The 19,153-nt window shown below is 35.5% G+C and overlaps 1 protein-coding gene across 2 annotated transcripts in view; it reads right to left on the bottom strand.

Annotated features, from left to right (window-relative positions):
- Window positions 1-12,269, bottom strand: part of LOC121239228 (oligoribonuclease) — a 42,667-nt gene extending 30,398 nt beyond the window's left edge. Inside the window, exons 1-3 of one of the 2 annotated variants that reach the window (XM_041136411.1) lie at window positions 11,983-12,120; window positions 6,835-7,053; window positions 2,698-2,829 (exon numbers count right to left, since the gene is read on the bottom strand). In XM_041136411.1, coding sequence (XP_040992345.1) covers window positions 2,698-2,829; window positions 6,835-6,985 — 283 coding nt within the window. In that variant the 5' untranslated portion in view covers window positions 6,986-7,053; window positions 11,983-12,120. Of the gene's footprint in view, window positions 1-2,697; window positions 2,830-6,834; window positions 7,054-11,982 lie in introns of both variants that reach the window. The other variant, XM_041136410.1, reaches the window with a different exon arrangement.
- Between the last annotated feature and the right edge of the window lie 6,884 nt (window positions 12,270-19,153).

A 19,153-nucleotide genomic window follows, 5' to 3' on the forward strand; every position in this document is an offset into this window, starting at 1 on the left:
ATATTGCACCATAACAAGTTTTTTGAATAGTACCAATGTAACATCCAGACCCCAAAAGTGTATTTTATAATTTTTATTATTATTATTACTATTTTATTAGATATGTTTTGAGGTAGTAATTTGTTTTGAATAGGATTTCTCTACTGTTAGACTATACGCCTCTTTTATTTTTCTGTTTGGTCTCCCAGATTGGGTAGTTTCTTGATTTGAAACTAACTTCCAACTCAAACGCTTCAAAACTCTTATATCCTCTCAGTGTTTCTTTCCTTGTGGGAGAAGTTTTCCAAAGTTTCGTTGAATTCAAACTCTCCAAATCACTCACAATATCTCCCTACCCCTCATCTATAAAACCCACAAGATCCTTAGCCAAAAACCATGAAACTTTCACACACTAGCCACCATAGCAGCCTCGGCAGACAGAGAAAACTACTTCCCAACAGCCACCTTAGCATTACTCTTCATACCAAGTCAGCCACCTCGCCGGAAACTACCATAGAGCACGCTGACAGTAAGCTCTCCTTCCTCCACGACATGCGTCGACGCCTCTAAGCTTCTTTTCCGTCGTTCTCTCTCCACCATGAATACTAGAAACAACAGTGTTTTCTACTCAATCCTCCGTTGACCACTAGAAGAGTCGGATCACCTCACTGCAACCACACAACCCGCCGACCAGGCACCTCCCTCCGCCTCGCACTCCTTCCGGTAAGTCCACGCCAGAATCTTTCTCCCTCCTCTCTCTGTTATTCTCGGCTAGGCAGTTCTCCCTCTATCTCTCTCTCTCTTGTGCCGCACCACTGCCCAGAGAAGCCTAGTAAGACGCCGACCACTCCTAGCCACCGTGAATCCCGGCCAGCCACCACGAACCTTCGTTGCAGCTGATCCCTCTCTCAGTGAGTCCCAGTTGCACAACCTGTTGTCTTCCCCGTAAGCCTGTGTTTTCTTTTATTTCCTTTACCTTCAACCTTCCCAAAATGCCCCTGTCCAGTTATGCTTGTTTTCCCAAAATGCCCTCCTATTAAGCTGAGTCTTGTTGGACGTGTTTTATATGATATAGTAGGTTGGGCTGGGTTTATTTTCATAAAACACTCTGGTACATCGTTTTAATGGGCTTAGCTTTTAATTGAATAAATATATGAGGCATAGACTTATTTTTTACTAGAAATATTTAAGGTATTTAAATCATAATTCTAAAGTATCTTTTTTTTAAACTATTTTTGAGCCTATTATTTAGTTAATATTCCAATTAACTTTTAACTCGATTTTTATAAAATTATTAAGTTATATTTTTAATAGAAGTCAAGGAATTGGTTATGAGTTTTGAATAATATTATTATGTATTAATCTTAGTGTAATTAAATTATCTCTATATATGATTTTAAGCAATTAGAATGCTACGACACGTCTTTCTAGGAAAGTTAGCGACAATTAGTGCCCCGTATAGGTCACAAGCTACAATGTGAGATTGTGAAAGTAACGCTAAGAGATAATTAGTATGATCATATAATTGCATGTGTACTGTAAATGTTCTACGTTTATATGAAAATGTGATGTTTGTCTACGCAACGCTACGAGCTAAGTTAAGATTAGATCCCTTTCATGATCTTCGATGAAATATAATGATATGCATGTAAGTGAGCGTATTATCATGGATTGCGATTTGATGGATAATATGTCATGAAAATCACATGTATGCCATGCAATGTAATGTCATGAAGTATTTAGATCAAATAAGTCATGTAATGTTCATGTAGTTCTCAAATCATGTATGCCATGGAATGTTTATGTTCAGATCACATTATGTCATGGCATGTTATGTTATGCTATGTACAAGTATATGCCATGCTAGAAAAGTTCATGAAGTCCAACAAACTTCTCATGCATTAAGAAAGATAAGATGTTAAGGGTGATACGGACCTAAGCGTGTTCATCACAAGTTATATTAAGGATGACACGGACCTAAGCGTGTTCATCACAAGTTATATTAAGGATGACACGGACCTAAACGTGTTCATCGCAAGTTATGTTTAAGGATGACACGAACCTAAGCGTGTTCATCGCAAATTATGTTAAGGATGACACAGACCTAAGCGTGGTTCACCACATGTTAAGGAAAACACGGACTTAAACGTGTTCACCACCAGTTAAATTATGCAGTGCCACAGACTCAAGCATAGTTCAACATATGTTAAGTGAAAGACAAGATAAACAAGTCATGTATGATTGTTAGAAAATGCATGAAGTCAGTCATTTATGCAATCACGTCACATGTTTGCCATGATTATGCATGATTCCGCTCATGTTAATAATGAATGGATATGCAATGTGAATCTGTGATGATATATGTATGTATGTAAAGTTTTTCAGAAATTAAGCCTATGTTAAATTAAGTTGTGTACGGTATGATTGCAAATCTGTTATGATGTATGTATATTATGAAGAGTCTTTCAAAAATTAAGTTTATGCTAGGCTAAGATGTATTTTACGGTATGAAGTGCTATTTACTAAGTATTCGACTCATTTTTTGTTTGTTTCTCTATTTTCTTCTATGTTTAACTGTCACAGATGATGAGTATGAGGACGCAGAGCTGGACAACCAAGAATAGATCTAGTGTAAAGACTTAGAAAGGAATTAAGTGTTATTTACACAAGAAATGAGGTATTTCAGGATATGCCTAAAACTAAACAACATATGCCTACCAGTCATTTCCAAGTCAATCCACACAAGGGGCAACTTGTACTCTACTGAAGGAGTCACTGGATTTGATAGACACTTTCCATTTTCTACCAACAATTTGTCATCAAGGCCAATAATTTTCTCCTCACTTTTACCTGTGTGAACAAAACAAATCGTTAATATGACATGCCATTCCATCACTCGGCCAACTTTTCCAACATTTTTGGCTGAAAAATAAAAAGACAGAAAGCTAGATAAATAAACATGTAGACAAGTATCTATCTATTTGTTTCAGAGGAGACTTGCCAAATTTAACAAGAGACACTGGCAACATAAACTATATCACAATTAACATAGTTTACAAAGAAATACATGCCATTTTTTTTTCTCGTGTTAAGATAATTTTTTTTTTTTTTTACAAGTAAAATTTTATTAACAGGAAAAGGCATAGCACAAGTACACATGGAGTATACACAGAATATGCCTAAGTACCACTAAGCACTAGTGAGACATACAAGCAAATTATGAAAACTGCCCTCATTACAAATAATGACCGAGGCCCAAGAAAATAAAGTATTATAAAGAATTTAATGTGATTTTAGAGTTATGAGGGTTGTAGTTTTATGAAAATATAGATAATCTAAGTATTTCGGGTTTTAATTACAAAGTACGTGTTTAATTAAGAATTGAAGTAAGTTGTGTCTATTTTATAGGCAATCATCAGCTTTGTCCCATAAATATTGGATTAACGCTACAAAGTAATTAGCATGATGCATTTGTAAAGGGAAGAGATTCTTGATGCGGTTCTAATTGCTAATGAATGTCTGGATAGTAGATTGAAGGATGGGAGTTCAGGAATTCTGTGCAAGTTAGATATGGAAAAGACGTATGATCATGTTAATTGGGATTTTCTTATTTATCTACTAGGTAGGTGTAGTTTTGGGGAGAGGTGGAGGTCCTGAATCAGCTGGTGTATTTCCATGGCAAGATTCTCTGTGTTGATCAATGGCTGCCCAAAGGGCTACTTTGCGAGTTCTCGTGGTTTGAGACAAGGGGATCTGTTATCTCCTCTACTTCTTGTTATTGTTATGGAGGCACTAAGCAGGATGATCTCAGCTATGGTAGATAATGGTTTTGTAAGTGGTTTTCAGGTTGGATCCTCGAGTAGGGGTATTACTACTAATTCTCATTTGTTGTTTGCAGATGATACGCTTATTATGTGTGAGGCCAATCCAGATCAATTGCGGGCTATGAAAGTGGTGCTTCTTTGTTTTGAAGATGTGTCTGGCTTAAAAGTGAACTATGATAAATCCGAGTTGGTGCCGATTGGGGGAGTCCAGAATGTTCGAGAGCTAGCTGGGATATTGGGTTGTAAAATAGCGTCTCTTCCTATGATGTAACTGGGACTCCCGTTGGGTATAAATTTGAGGACTTGCTCAATTTGGGATACGGTGATTGAAAAAATAGAGAGGAGACTGGTAGGTTGGAAGAGAATGTACTTGTCGAAAGGAGGCCGGATTACGTTGATCAAGAGCACACTTTCTAATCTACCCACCTATTTCTTATCCTTATTTCCTATACTGGCAAGTGTGGCCGGTAGACTTGAGAAGCTACAGAAAGATTTTCTGTGGGGTGGATTAGGAGAGGAATTTAAATTTCATTTAGTCAAGTGGGAGAAGGTTTACCATCCTATCTCTAGTGGCGGGTTAGGTACTAAAAATTTGAGGTTGTTTAATCGGGCGTTACTGGGAAAATGGTTGTCGCGATATATTAATGAACCGGAAGCCTTATGGAAAGCAGTGATTGAGAACAAGTACGGTGGTTTAGGGGAGGGTTGGTGTACTAAAGAAGTCAGAAGCACCTATGGAGTGGGTCTTAGGAAACACATAAGAAGAGGGTGGGAGGCCTTCCATCATCATACTCGGTTTCAGTTGGGTACAAGGTCCAAGATCAGATTTTGGAAGGATGCTTGGTGTGGTAATAGTGCTCTCCAAGTTTTGTTTCCTTTACTTTTCCTGATCGCAAGTGATAAAGATGCCACAGTGGCAGTGGTTATGGGAATTTCGGGTGGGAGTATTCACTGGAATATCAATTTCATCCGGGCGGCGCAAGACTGGGAGGTGGAGAGTTTTGTAGATTTGTATAGTCTGTTGTATTCTTGTCATCCGAATATCTAGCATGAAGATGGTTTGTGGTGGACTCCTGCAGGGAGAGGGGTATTCATAGTTCATTCCTTTTATAAGGTTCTCACACAAGAACCTGAGATACAATTTCCTTGGAGAAGGCTTTGGAAGAACAAGGCTCCACCCAAAGCTTCATTCTTTGTATGGACAGCTTCCTTAAGCAAGATTCTCACTACGGATAATATGAGAAAGAGGAGGATAATCATTACATACTAGTGCTGCATGTGTAGAAGTGGGAGTGAGTCGATGAATCTACTTTTACATTGTGAGGCTGCTAGGTCTCTCTAGTATGAGGTGTTTAAAAGATTGGATATACCGTGGGTGATGCCAGAATCTGTGGTGGAAATGTTGGCGTGCTGGACCCCCATTCGAGGTGTGCAACAAATCAAAGCGGTTTGGAAAATGATTCCGATTTGTATCATGTAGTGCTTGTGGTAGGAACGCAATAAGCGGACATTTGAAGACAGCGAGATCTATGGGGGAGCTTAAAGTTTTCTTCTTTCGGACTCTTTGTACTTGGGCAATTGCTGTGGACTTTAATGGCATGAACCCTCATGATTTCTTAGTTTCTAATGCGCCTACTTAGATAGGGCATAATGACCTTCGTAATTGGCAGTTATTGCCCATTCTTGAATTAATAATACTTGTTTACTTATAAAAAAAAAAAAAAAAAAAGTAATTAGCATGATCATACCCTTCCACATATGTACAGTAAACGACATCATTTTATAAAAGTTTTATATATGTATGCCCTCTATTGGAAACTCCTTTTTAAGAATCAAGTTGTGATAAAAGTGATTTTTGAATGTTATGTTCATATGTGTTACATGCATTGCGATATGTTTTCATCCATGATTATGACAAACTATGTCATTATGTGTTCTACATACATCATGGTAAAAAAGATAAAAAGTTATGAAAAAAGATTTTAAGAATGGCCATCAGAGATGCATGGTACCAATGCAGTAATGGTAGATGTGCAAGCCACGAACCTAACCGTGGTCTACCGCAGTATGTTATGATCAGATCAGCAGTTCCCCTAGTGGCCACAGGATGTGAAACCGGTGCACAACCTTGCATGTGGGGTTAAGGTGTATTGGTCAATCAAATAATTGAGATAAGTTAGATCAATAAGTTAAGTCAAGATCAGTTATGTTAAGAAAAGTTATGCATGTCATAAACATTATGTTAGTATGCGTATTATGTAAGCACGTATTTCAAGAAAACCATATATTTATTATGTTTACTGTATGATGTACTACTTATTAAGACTCATTTTTTTTTCTACATTTTTATATTTTAACCACCTCATGTGAGAATATTTATAATGATGAAGCTGCAAGACAGGACTTGATTCAAGGAGGCGTGGCAGAGGCCTAAATCATGTAGAGAGCTATTAAGTTATGATTTTTATGGTACAAAGTTTCATAAATTTCAATGTGTTTTAAGTGCTTCCACGAACTCTCTCTTTTAGATTTTAATGAAGTACTTTTATTTTAAATTATGGAATATTTTGTATATGGTGTTTCGTTAAGAAGAAAAGTTTTAAGTCAAGGTCAGTACCGCACCGGTCCCCTAGATTTCATAAAAATGACTTTTTTGGGAAGCGGGGTGTTACAAGCATCCCGCAACACCTTATCTAGAATCTCCTTTCCCGACGAAAAAAACGGCAGGATGACACCGGTCAAGTGATCGGAAGCAACCGTTAGCAAGTTTGTGTTAGACCCAAAGACGAGCTAGGCTTTGCTAAGGAGGAAGAGCTACTATCAGATGAAGGACCAGGAATTTTTGACCCACCGCATGGGCCGGGAGAATTATTGACCCACCACACAGGCCAGGAATACGTCTTGGGCCCATCCCCAACTAAAACCTTTTCTTTTACACCACCCCTCTTAACAACAAGGCCCTTATCAACAAACTCCTTAACAACAAGCTCTAAATGGGAGCTCGGAGAGAATGACCCAAAAGAATACGAACCCAATGAGAGGCCCAAACACGAGTCCACTTTGGATAGAAGACAGTTGATATGCTCCTCCACCTCGAGTAGCTCAGTTTTCATAGCCATTAATACACTCTTCTCATGATTCTCAAGCACAACACCCTCAGGAAGGACATCACCGCCAACCATAGTCAGCGAACGTGCAACCTAAGTGGCTATAGGAACAGGCCCAGGACAAAACAACTCACCACTTCTCCCTGAAAAAAAAAATTTAATAACACAAAGAAAGGGTTTACCCCGGTAGATAGTAAGTACACAAGATCTTCCCATATATAAAAAGAGACGATGACAACATACAATATATCACAGTTAACAGCAACGAAAGCTAAGAAGCAAACCAAAGCAGAAAAATGTAGCATAGCATAAGGCTTGTGAACTACAGCATAAGTATACTACTACACAATAGATAATAGTGTTATCTATATCCATCATAAAGCTTCCCCTCCTCTTCCTCCTCCTCCTTGTCCTCTCCTCTTCTTTAGTTTTGTATGTACTTTCTTAACAAATTTACTAACTTATCTATTTCTAGCTAGATGACTTCCTTATACACATCTGATAATATTTGGAATACACCTGTTGCACTTTTTAATAACTCTTATTAATTTTTTTTTTTTTTTAAAAAGTAATAACTCTTATTAATTACCAAAACTAACTTAACATAGAATATGACAAATTTGCTAGCAGGGAAAACTAACCAAAAGTATTGATAACTAATAAAAGAGTCTACATGTTCTAAAAATGATGAGTAAACAAATAAACTCACTATTTGTTCCATTCATGCAAGAAACCACAATAGGATGCATGTCATCATATTACCAAAACACAAATTGGGTATGTCAGAATTGTGTTAAAGTGTGTCAAAGCCCAAAACTTGTGAAAAGTCAGATTCAAGCACAATTGTCAAAGAAAGTACTCAAAAATTCACATTAACAAACTTTCCACTAACTTCAACTTTAGGCCACCAATACAGAAATCATATTCCCCCCATGTGTGGTCAAAGAGGAATCACCCTTGATTGCCAAAATCTCCAAACACCCTCTTGCTCATTACTTCCATTCTGAGCTACTTTGACTCTCTCGAAGTAAGACAAGCTTTTGACCCCCTTAAAATCCCAAGTCAATTGGTTAAAACATACATGAGAGGAAAAAAGATCATTCTTAGGGTTGCATCCAGATTGCTTCAAGAATTAGGCCCATTTGGATTCAGATGTGTTTCATCTCATCTCATCATTACAACTTTCCCAAATTTCCACACAAAATATAATAAATAATTCAACTTTTTCAAATCACAAAACAATTTCCACCCTAAGTTTTACCCAAGATTTAGTTCTCCATAGAAGAACTAAAAAATAAAAATGGTATTTTTCTCTTCTCTAGGACTGTGCCTCCTCTCTTCCAAAACAACTCAATTTCGTGCTAATTATAAGCTTATATAGGGTAGGAAAGAAACTCTAATGTCTTCATAATTCTCGCATAAAAAATGCCTAAATTTTTGGACTCAGCTTGGCAGCCACGTACGCGCTTCAAGAGTTCGAATTTAGAAATCCTTATTAGAGACAAATTTGTAGTCCTTTAAGATAACTTGTCAACGCATCAAGAATCGCATCAATCAGATGTGTGAGTGGAAAGTTACGATCAAAACAATAAAGTATATTCATGCCGTCTCCTAGGGCATTTTGGACTCTAACTTCTTGCAGTTTCCTTTTGTGATTTGTTTCTTTTTCTCTTGATCCAAATTACTCTCAAACACCATCATTATCCTTATTTAAAGAGTCCTACACTCGTTGAAAGTTCTTAGGTTGTTCCAACATCTTGCCCACTTGAAAATCCTTTGAATTTGACTGGGCTATAACTTGCTCTTTTATAGACTCAAAAAAATAATATTCTAACAATATTTTATTCAACTTTCATCTTTCATCTAAAACCGTCTCATCTCATCTCTGAATCCAAACCACCCCTTAATTTTTTTTTTTTTTTATTTTAATGACAAGGAACTGCCCCACGACAAAGCACTTAGGACTCACCCATGGAACCTAAACCCTCAGGGAGAATAGCACAACAACTCACTGCCATGGCCTCCCACTTAAATCGCAGTTTGATCCCAGGGGGAATCGAACCTATGACATGGGGCACATGCACACCAGTTCGCCCTTGCCACTTGGGCTACCCACGGGTGGGTTGCTTCAAGAATTAATTGACTCAGAGAAAGACCCGCAAGCTTTTCCATTGCTTTGACGTAAGGAAAATATAGACTAGTGTTTCACATGCACATTCCCTTCAACTGTTGACAGTTAATGGAGGCAATGCCCTGCTTTGCAGTGCATATAAAAATTAAGAAAAACATAGCACAAGCAGCTTGAGGAGCAGTGGGAGAATTTTGGAAGCTTATGGGAGCAACGTGATTCTATATCGTTGGAAGCATACCGTGGTACATGCATGGAGAACAAGTTAGCATTTCAGTCAAGTGTGAGTTGTTAATTTCTTCCAAATATGTAAAGTCAGTTTATGGATAGTTTAGAAAGCAAACATGCAAGAGCTAAATAGTTGATTAGGACCAGTGTTTTAGCTATATAAATTCAGAAATTTTGTGGATTAGTTATAAGGAAAAGCCCACTTGCAAAATCAACTATTAGGAGCCCCAGCTCCATAAAGCCCCCTCCCCCCCTTTCCCCCCAAGGGGGCCCCAATATCAACTTTTTGAGTATGCTGAAACAAGTTTTAGTCTTGATGAAAACGGAGATTGAAGAATTGAAGAAAAGGTGGAGTAACAAATGAAATGGAGGAAAGGGCCTAAGTAAACAACAAGAAAAAGAGTACCAAGATGTGGTCATAGCTGAATCCAAGAAGAGGCGGTTCACTCTCAACAATACAAAAGACATAGCCATGAAATTGCTTAGGCCATGCTTTGATGAAAAAAATTCGAATTTGTTGTCTCTTTTTCATTTTCCATTTCAAACATTCATAGGAAATTTTTCCTAAAATCCTTTCCTATTCTGTTTTCTCAGGAGTTGTTTGGGAATAGAGATGGTTTAATCTCATCTCATCACATCTCCTTCCCAAATATCACTCAAACACAAACATTTTTCAATTTTAAATATTCAACTTTTTCATTTAATCATTATCTAATCATTACAACTTTCCCAAACATCAAAACTAAACACAAAAAACAATTCAATTTTTTCAAATCCAAAAAAAATATATATATATTAAAAAATTATATTATAACAATATGTTGACTTCATAATATTTTTATACAACTTTTTCTCTCTGCTTTTCCAAAACCTAATAAAACATCTTAACTCAAACAATTTAACTACTTTCACAAACCATTTAACTACAATTTATAGAATTCTCATCTCATCTTATTCCCCAAGCACACCCTAAGTTTCTAAAAATGACACCTCAATAGAAAATTTTTTGTTCTATCCTCTCCCCAATTTGCACAAAAAAATTTGCGAACCCAAGTAACAAAAAGTAATGTTCCAAACAAACATGCAAATCAGTATTTATGAGCAATGCCACTAGGACAAGGCCACGACGAATGAAGTGGGGAAACCATCCCTCCCCTGCCACCCCAGAAGCAAAGGAAGGCTTCAACCAGCTCCCACAGGTGACCAGTGCATGGTGGGAGCCATAGAGACAAGCTCCAACAAGCATGACCCATCCTGCAGGGTAGAGCAGAACCTAACTCCACCACACAAAGGGCAGATACACCACCTGGTGCTAACCACCCACACAAAGGGAATCCTCCCCTTCATGTGGCCCACTTTTCTTTTCTTTCTTATATTTTATCTTTAATTGAGCTTTATTTAGTTTTAGTGTTTCTATTTTGTTTTTATTTGTTCTTTAATTTCTTAATTTTTTCTTCTCAAAGTTATTTTCAAAATTGTGTTCCCTTTTGTTTTTAGGTCTCAAAAAATATTTTTAATTTGTCGTCCCAAACAAGATTTTCAACCAATCCCACAACCTTTCACAAAACCCAAAATCTCAAATTTGCTCTTAGAAAACTAAAAATGGGAACATTTTAAGTATCTAAACAAGTCCTTACTTCCTGCAAGTTTAATATCTCAAGAGACTAACTGGAAAAAAATGTTTTAAAACGCTAAAAAAGAAGGTTAGTAGCAGCACTTTTAAGTATTTATCAAGATCTGATGGTTACGTCAATGTTGTGATGAGCATCATGTCGCTCCTCTTGTCTTTATTGCGAGTGACCCTCAACCTGGCAGATAGGGTTGCTGAAAGGACGGGAATTTCTAGAGCATGTTCCCTCTCAGCTATTGGCAACAATGGAGATAGTACCCTGCCTCTTAGTGAACAGAAAAACAGGGCATAAATAGCAGCAGGAGAAGTGGGGGAAGTTTGGAACTTCATGAGAGCAACGTGTTTCTACCTGGCAGCAATGTGTTTCTACATCATGAGAGGCATATGTGGAGGAAGATTGAGTTAGCATTTCTCTCAGGAAAATGATACCTAAACCCCATTTGACAACCACCAACCAGATCTTTATTTTTCATTTTTTTAATTTTTTAAAATGAAAGCTTCAAAACCTTTGTCTTTTCCTTTAAGAAAATTAAAAATTTTAAAAAAAATGAAAAAGAGATGATTTTTTTCGATGGTCCTCAAATATGGTTGTCACAAATGGGATGCTCCCTAGAAGAACTCTTTCTTTAGTGTCAATCTATCGATCAGTGTGGTACCCACTTTTTTCCTAGAGTTTCAATACCTAACTTCCATCAGGTAATGTTTAAAAAAGAGTATCTATTTTAGTAAGAACCAAAAGCTTGGTTCCAGGAGATGAACCCGCTTCTGCTTACTACAAACTCTTATCAAGTGATTTTCAAGACCCAATGATCGGCCTTCCACAGTAAGAAAAGGCCGGTAATTTACACGTTCTTTTAAACTCAACGAAAATCATTAATGGTCACAGAATTTGGTAGCCCTCAATCAGTTTCAGTTTATTCTGAAACACACGCTTCGTCAGATTCAAGATAAAAGAACCTTGCATAACCCAAGATCAAAGAGCTCATCATTCAAGCAAGCAAACAGCAGCCACCGAAACCCTAACCCTATCAGGGCGGTAACCCACAAGAAAGGAAAAAGGAAAAAGTAAGTTCAGTAAAGTAAAACCTGAAGTGGCAGTGGCAGTGGCAGTGCTAGCGGACACATCAAGTCCGGAAGCAGCAGAGGCAGGGGCGGGCTGCAATTTATCATCTTCAGCATCTAGCTCTAAGAGCGAAAATGCGTTGAAGGGGCTGTCCATGTTTCTCCTCTTTCTGTTACTCAAATCGTCGCCCAGTTCAATGAAACTGGTCTGTAAAAGTCGAGCATCCAAGTACTGCTGCATCCCTTGCACAAAAAGCGTCAGGTCTAAAACCCAAGTCCAAGAATCGAGGACGACACGTTGCAGTGTCGTCGTGACGCTACCGAGTGCTGGAGTAATTACTAAGCCCCGTTGTCCGAATGTTGAGTGAATGAATTGATTACTTTATAAATAATAATAAATTAAGATAATAAAGTAAATTATATAGGATTTATCTAAAATAAATTTAAATGTATTTAAATATTAAAATAAATTTTTATTTATAGAAATTTAAAAAAGTTTGTGAGTCTTATATATAAAGAGATGTTAAGTTGAAAAAATTATGAATCTTACGTGTAAAGAGGTTTTAAGTTGAAATGAGTTTAATAATTAGTTATGAGTTTAAATATTATATTCAACTTAAAATTATACTGCAGTTCAGTTCAAGTTCCAAACGGGATCTTATGGATCTCATCATTATAATATTCACAAATTTTCATACAAAATATAATAAATAATTTGATTTTTTAACATTTTCAAAAAATAATAATATTAAAAAATAATATTCTAAAAATATTTTATTTAATTTTTAACTTTCATCTCATCTTAACTCATTATCCAAACCTAACCTAAATAAAAAAAAATGGATAATAATAGGTGTACTACTTTCTACCACTCATTTACTACTCTATAGTGTATTTGAAACTTTTATTTTTATATTATTTTCTTTTAAATATTTTTTAAACATCCTTAATCATTAAGAAAAAATTAAAAATATATATAATTTTACTAATAGTCATTTTATTAACCATTAAGTAAAAATAATAATTTAAAAAATAAAAAAAGTAGTAAATGGGTAGTAAGAGGTAGTAAATTAAGTCTATCATTATCTAATAAAAAAATTATATTTATCATTCTCTATACTACACATCAATATATAATTTATCAGTTAATAAAATTATGAATCTAGTGCCATGATTGGGCTCAATTTTTTTAAACGAACTGAGCTAACTTTTCTTAAAAGTAAAAAATAAAACATACTCTAAAATCTAAATGATGATTGGGCTCAACTTTTTTTTAAAAGGATGGTACAATATTTGTATATTTCAAATTGTTTCTATCATTATTTCAATTAAAATTAATAATTATGTGTAAATAATCTCAATTATATTATATGTTATAATAACACAAGAACACACTAAAAGTTATTTGATAGATTTTTTCAAAAAACAACGACAAAGTAGGAAGTAATGTATGGCTATAAAAATAAACCAAAGAACGGCCCGAACCAATTCGGATCGGTTGGTTCAATCCGATTCTGGATCGATTTGGTTCAGGACCGATTCTTCCATTTTAAAAATCGGTCAAAATAGATCAAGTCCCAATTTTAGATTTTTTAGGACTAAACCGAACCGGTTCGCATATTTATATATTTTTAATTAATTTTTAATATTATATATAATATTTTTATATTATATATAATATATATAAATTATAATTATATATAAAATAATGTTATATATAATTTATTATATAAAATTTTAATCTTAATCATGAAAATTTATTTGATCATATGTTTTAAATATAAAATATATAATATGATAGTTGCATTTTTTAGCCTAATAAATTCTTATCATATTTCTTTTGATAAATAATTATGTAGTTATACTAATACTATCATATAGTTAAACTAAATTGAAATCACTATAACAAATACTAATTTATAGTCATACTACTCACTATAACTAAATCACCATAACATTTGATACTCAAAAATGGCTGTTATAAATGAATGCAACGTTTATCAATAAATCATAAATAATTATCAAAGTATAAGTTAGATGCTAATTTACTGACTGTTGAAGTTGAAAGTGAGGTAGTGGCTGTGAGATAAAAATTGTAACAAGTTGGAATATATACTAGCTTAAGGAAAATAAGATTTTCAAGATAAATGAGAAATTATGAAAATACCCCTAAGCTTTCAAATATTGCTACTAATACAAATGCTTTCCAATCTTAACCAAAATTCATAGTCCTCATAATCCGCATATCTAAGACAATCTAAGCCTTTAGAACTTCAAAAATCAAAGTGATCTTAGCCTAATCTTAATCAATCCATGGCTTGCAAGGAAAATGATCACTATAAATACTCAATGACAATAAAAGATTAAATTTGAGCAAGTTCATCACAATATTTAATCATACCTAATAAAACTATTAAATTCTAACTTTTTTATTTTTTGAAAGAACTCTTAAATTCTAACTAAATCTTAAGTGATGCATGATATGATCTTTTCATCAATGACACGCTAGAATTAAATCATGCATTCTTCTTATCCCAATCACAAGGTTTTTTAAATGCTCGTGGTCTAAACCTATGTAAAATAAGTCAATTTCCTCAAATGAAGCATGATTAAAAGTCAAACCATACATGATGTGATGAAAAACACAAGATAGAGATTAAAACCTATTATGACATGTTTCTAACCTTAATCTAAACCTTCGGAAATTACTCTAAAACATAATCAAATCATATCATACTTTATCAAGGCATGCCATAACTAATACTTTCACCAAAAGTAATTCAAACATTAAATCCATCCATAGAGAACTCGATTTCAAACTAAGCATGGTAACTAAATTCACCCAAATTCATACCAACACTCAAAAATACAACTTAGCATGTAAACTAAGATCTAGATAGGGAAACTTATAAAGATTTCGTGGCCTTTGAAGCATCCACTCAAAGCTCACAACTCAAGAACTTACCTAAGAATGCTTAAGAACACTCAAGAACAACGGGAAGAGAAGCTCTCAAGATCCCTCAAAGGAAACTTGGAGAAATGGTGTGGAGGAAGTGAAGTGATGAAGGGTTTTTAAAGGACTAAAAAGGAGGAGGAGAGGCACCAGCCATAGTGGCTTGTGATTGGGCAATTTGGGCGGTGAGTGATGATGCCACCTATGACACCCCTTGCTGTGAGTGGTTGGTTAAAACTGGTCATTATTTCATCTAGTGTAAGGCTGAAATGGCTAGGGAAAGGGGGTAGAGTTGTCGTGGTGCAGTGGAGAAGGGTGTGGAAATTAATTTTAGGCATGAAGTCAAGCCATCATGCCATTGGGTATGGTGCTTTCCCATGGCCAATTGTTTTTGTCTTATTCACTTAGACTCTTCTCCATGGCTGTTATGCCTAGCATAAAGGCACTCTTAAGTGATCTACATAGGTGGTAGACGGTGGGGGATTGGTTGTCAAGTAATGATGAAATGACAACCAAAATGATATCCCATCCTTGGGTAACTAATCCACCTTTTTAGAAGTTGTACTTGATGTGAAGGCCAAGCCACCTCACTCACAACCTCTCACAAGGTAGCTCTAGGCAGCAATACCATGGGCTGGTTTTGTCCATTGTTTTGGCTGACACAACTATCACTCAAGTTTCATTCACATCCCTCTCACGACCCCCTCAGTTGTGTAAGAAGACATTCAGTCCATTTCCCTTTCATTTCATCCTCTTTTCAACAGTTTTCTTGGAGAGAAAGCTAAAGGTTCTTTTAGACAGTTTTTCTGAGTCACTTTGCATACCCTTTTTGAAGCTTTTGTAAATATTTTCTCATGTAGTTCCCTTCATGAAAGTTGTTCCTCTTTGGGTCTAGTTTCTATGGATATATTTGTTGTTGACTTTAATGGTCATTTGATTGGTCACAAGTTATTTTAAACTTGGAAAGGTCATTTTGAGAGGTAAATTGGACAGTGCTTGATATTTTGGAGTTTTGGACCCAACTACTGGAAAGATCTTGGTCTAATTTTTGTATGGATTGTAGTTAGCATGTTTATATGAAAGTTTGATGAGGAGTCATTGCATGTTATAAGCTTTTGATGAAAATTTTTCTTAGATCTAAAAAGTTGAAAACTAGAAGGAGTAAAACAGTTTCTGTTTTATAAAAGCTTGGATCTTTTGTGGTAAAATCATGCTTCACTAGTTTTGATATTTTTATATGATGATTCTAAGTCTTTAATCTACATATTAAGATATTAGTTTGAAGATTTTTGGCGTTGGTTTTAAAGATGTGATTTTTTGTGCATGAAGAGACTCGGTTAGGTCACAGATTTGAGGTTTCCGGGTATATGGATGTTTTTATGCAAATATGGCCATGTGATCTTGAGTTTAATGCTTGGATCTACTGTAGGACATGATTTTTATCCATGTGATACTGTTGGTTTGTGAATTTTTTCATCGTATGTTTCAGATCAAATGATTTGATCAAAAACCAAACCTTAAGGCCTAGTTTGCTTACTGATATATCTTATCTCATATAATCATTATGTGACAAACCCAGACTTATCTAAGTCCTTGCCTTTCTTTTGTTTCTAGGTTATATTTAATACTTAGGCAATGCAAAGAGGTGTTGAGTACTTACAACAGTTGACTTCCCTGCTACAAATCTAGTCGAGTGATGGAGGCTAATTTTGTGGGTTTTTCTATTGCCATCAAGCCACTCTTTGAGGCTATCCATGAGGTGTCATGTCAGCCATAGGGTGGCCTTGGATGGAGGAAGAAGCTTGCTCAATAAGCTTGGGCTAGGTGGTGTTTTCAGTGGGCCAAAGTTAGGCTTAACCGAGTGGGCTCAAATTAGGGTTTAGATGGGGTTTCAACTAGGGTTCGACTCAAATAAAACTTTTCTTGGTTAAATGTAATTACCAAGATGTAAGGGAGTGGTTAGCCATGTATAGGTTCGTAATTGAGTGGCTAGTTGCATGAGAAAGTGATTTAACTAAGTGATAAAACATCGAATCAAAACTGAGTGGTTTAGGGTTTGGAAATCAAGTTTAAGGTTTCAACCATCACATGAGATTTAGAGTTTCGATTGAAACCTTCTTTTGATTGACCAAATAGTGTTTGGTGTAAGAGGCATGATCACATGGCTTGAAACACACTCCATTTCATCACAATTCAATGTCCATGTAACAAGTGTCCTAACATTATTCATATGAGTGACTAGGACTGTGTAATGGTTCAAAAGAAATTTCATGGATGAATTTCTTCAAACCTTCAAACCTTAGAGAAAGTCGTGAAATCCCAAAAAAATTTCACGAATCAAACGACCGATTAGGTTCTATTAGTATAGTCGGATCCTGACCTGCTTTGATGATAGAGTTGCCTTTTTATTTATTTAATGCACTTAGGAGTATAAGTTTGTGAAACAAATTGCATCATTAGTTTCAGATGATTATATAGAATTTTATGGTGTAATAATACGTTTCTCATTTCCTAGATGAATAGTAATTGGGAGTGTCTTTTTATTTAATCGAGACACCTAGGAGTTGAATTTTACGAAACGGATTGCATCACTAGAATCGTATGATTATTTTAGATTTTATGGTACAACAATAGTTTTAGCAATTTTTTTGGTGAATAGTGACGCACGGGATAGTGCTACGTGACACCCGGCTCAAACAATTGTCAAATCACAATGTAGAATGACCAAAACCACTTAAGACTTACTAGGATTACTCTTTGATTGGACACATGGCATAATCCTAGTCAATCATTGGAATAGTAATAGGACACTTGGCAGGTAGAGACTTAAGTGTGATAGAATAGAGGGCACATCAAGCCATGTGATCATGTCACCTGTGCAAACATTATCTTGACCTACCAAAACACTATTTAGTCAAACAAAATAGGGTTTCAACCCTAGGAAAACTCCAATCCTTTGGAATCCAATCAAAACCTTAAACCAAATCTGTTGGCCAGAACCCTAAACTTGTTTCAAAACCCTAAAGTGGTCAGTTTTAATTAAGTGTTTAATCACTTCAACATGCTATTAGCCACTTGATTATACACTCATACACCCTTAACTACTCTTTTATATATTTTAATCACATTGGAACAAGAAAAATCTGATTTGGACTTGATCCAACCGAAACTCCAAATGAAATCCTCTCCATATCCTAAATTAAAGCCCATCGGTTAGGCCCATTTTTGGCCCACTGAAAACCACATCTAGCCAATGCTTCTTAAGAAAGTCTCTTCCCCCTTCCAAGGCCAAGTCTATGGCTAATATCCACTCAAGTGATATTCTCCAATAGTCACTGAAGGGAAGTAAAAAAACCTACACCATCATTAGCCATCTACTAATCTAGTTTTGGTAGCAGGAGGCAGCAACTATCTAGCTCCTTTGTCCCTTATCTTTTGGCTGCCATCTTGTCATCCAAGGGTCACTTAGCCACCTCATGTCAGCCCCCCCCCCTCATGTATGTCACGCCTCCTTCATTTCTCATTTCACACTTTGCATTTTTCTCACTTGTTTAATGAGAAACCGAGAGAGAGATTCAAGCAGATTTTCTGGCAGTTTTTGCCTTACATTTCTAGCCCCTTTGTAATTCGATTCTCATGACTCAACATTCATGTATTTTGTTTATTTTTTAGTCTAGTTTACGGTGGTATATGTTGGATAATTTTTAATGGAGTATTGGTTGGTAAAAATTTAGTTTGAATATTCAAAGGTCACAGTAGAGACAATTTTGATGTTTGTGTGAAACTTTGATATTTGGATGAACTTTTTGGTGAAGTCTTAAGTACAACTTGCTATGGTGAAGTGTTAATATGGGCTTTCAAATGTTTACGATCTCAAAAGTGAGATTTTGGCTTTTGTCTTAAGCCTTTTGGTTCATCATGTGTCTTTCTAACATCTTTCTGACTTCGTATGTGATTGGATAAGAGCCCTTTAGTATCGATCATTTCACTGCAGGATGACAGAGATAGATATTTGCCTAAAAATATAATCTGCAAGTGCACAAAATCGTAACAAGTAGTAAAGTATTTTAAAGAAAATGGTTATTGTACACACGGAGAATAATTATACTATTGAGTATTGAAATTGACTAGATTAATTATTATTTGAAAAACTGAAATTTAAATAATGGTTTATCTAAATTAAACTGAAGAAAATAATATTAAAATTAAGTCAAAAAATAATGAGAATAGTTTAGAGCGTGT

This window comes from Juglans microcarpa x Juglans regia, chromosome 7D, assembly GCF_004785595.1.
Source record: "Juglans microcarpa x Juglans regia isolate MS1-56 chromosome 7D, Jm3101_v1.0, whole genome shotgun sequence".
In the NCBI taxonomy this organism is placed as follows: Eukaryota; Viridiplantae; Streptophyta; class Magnoliopsida; order Fagales; family Juglandaceae; genus Juglans; species Juglans microcarpa x Juglans regia.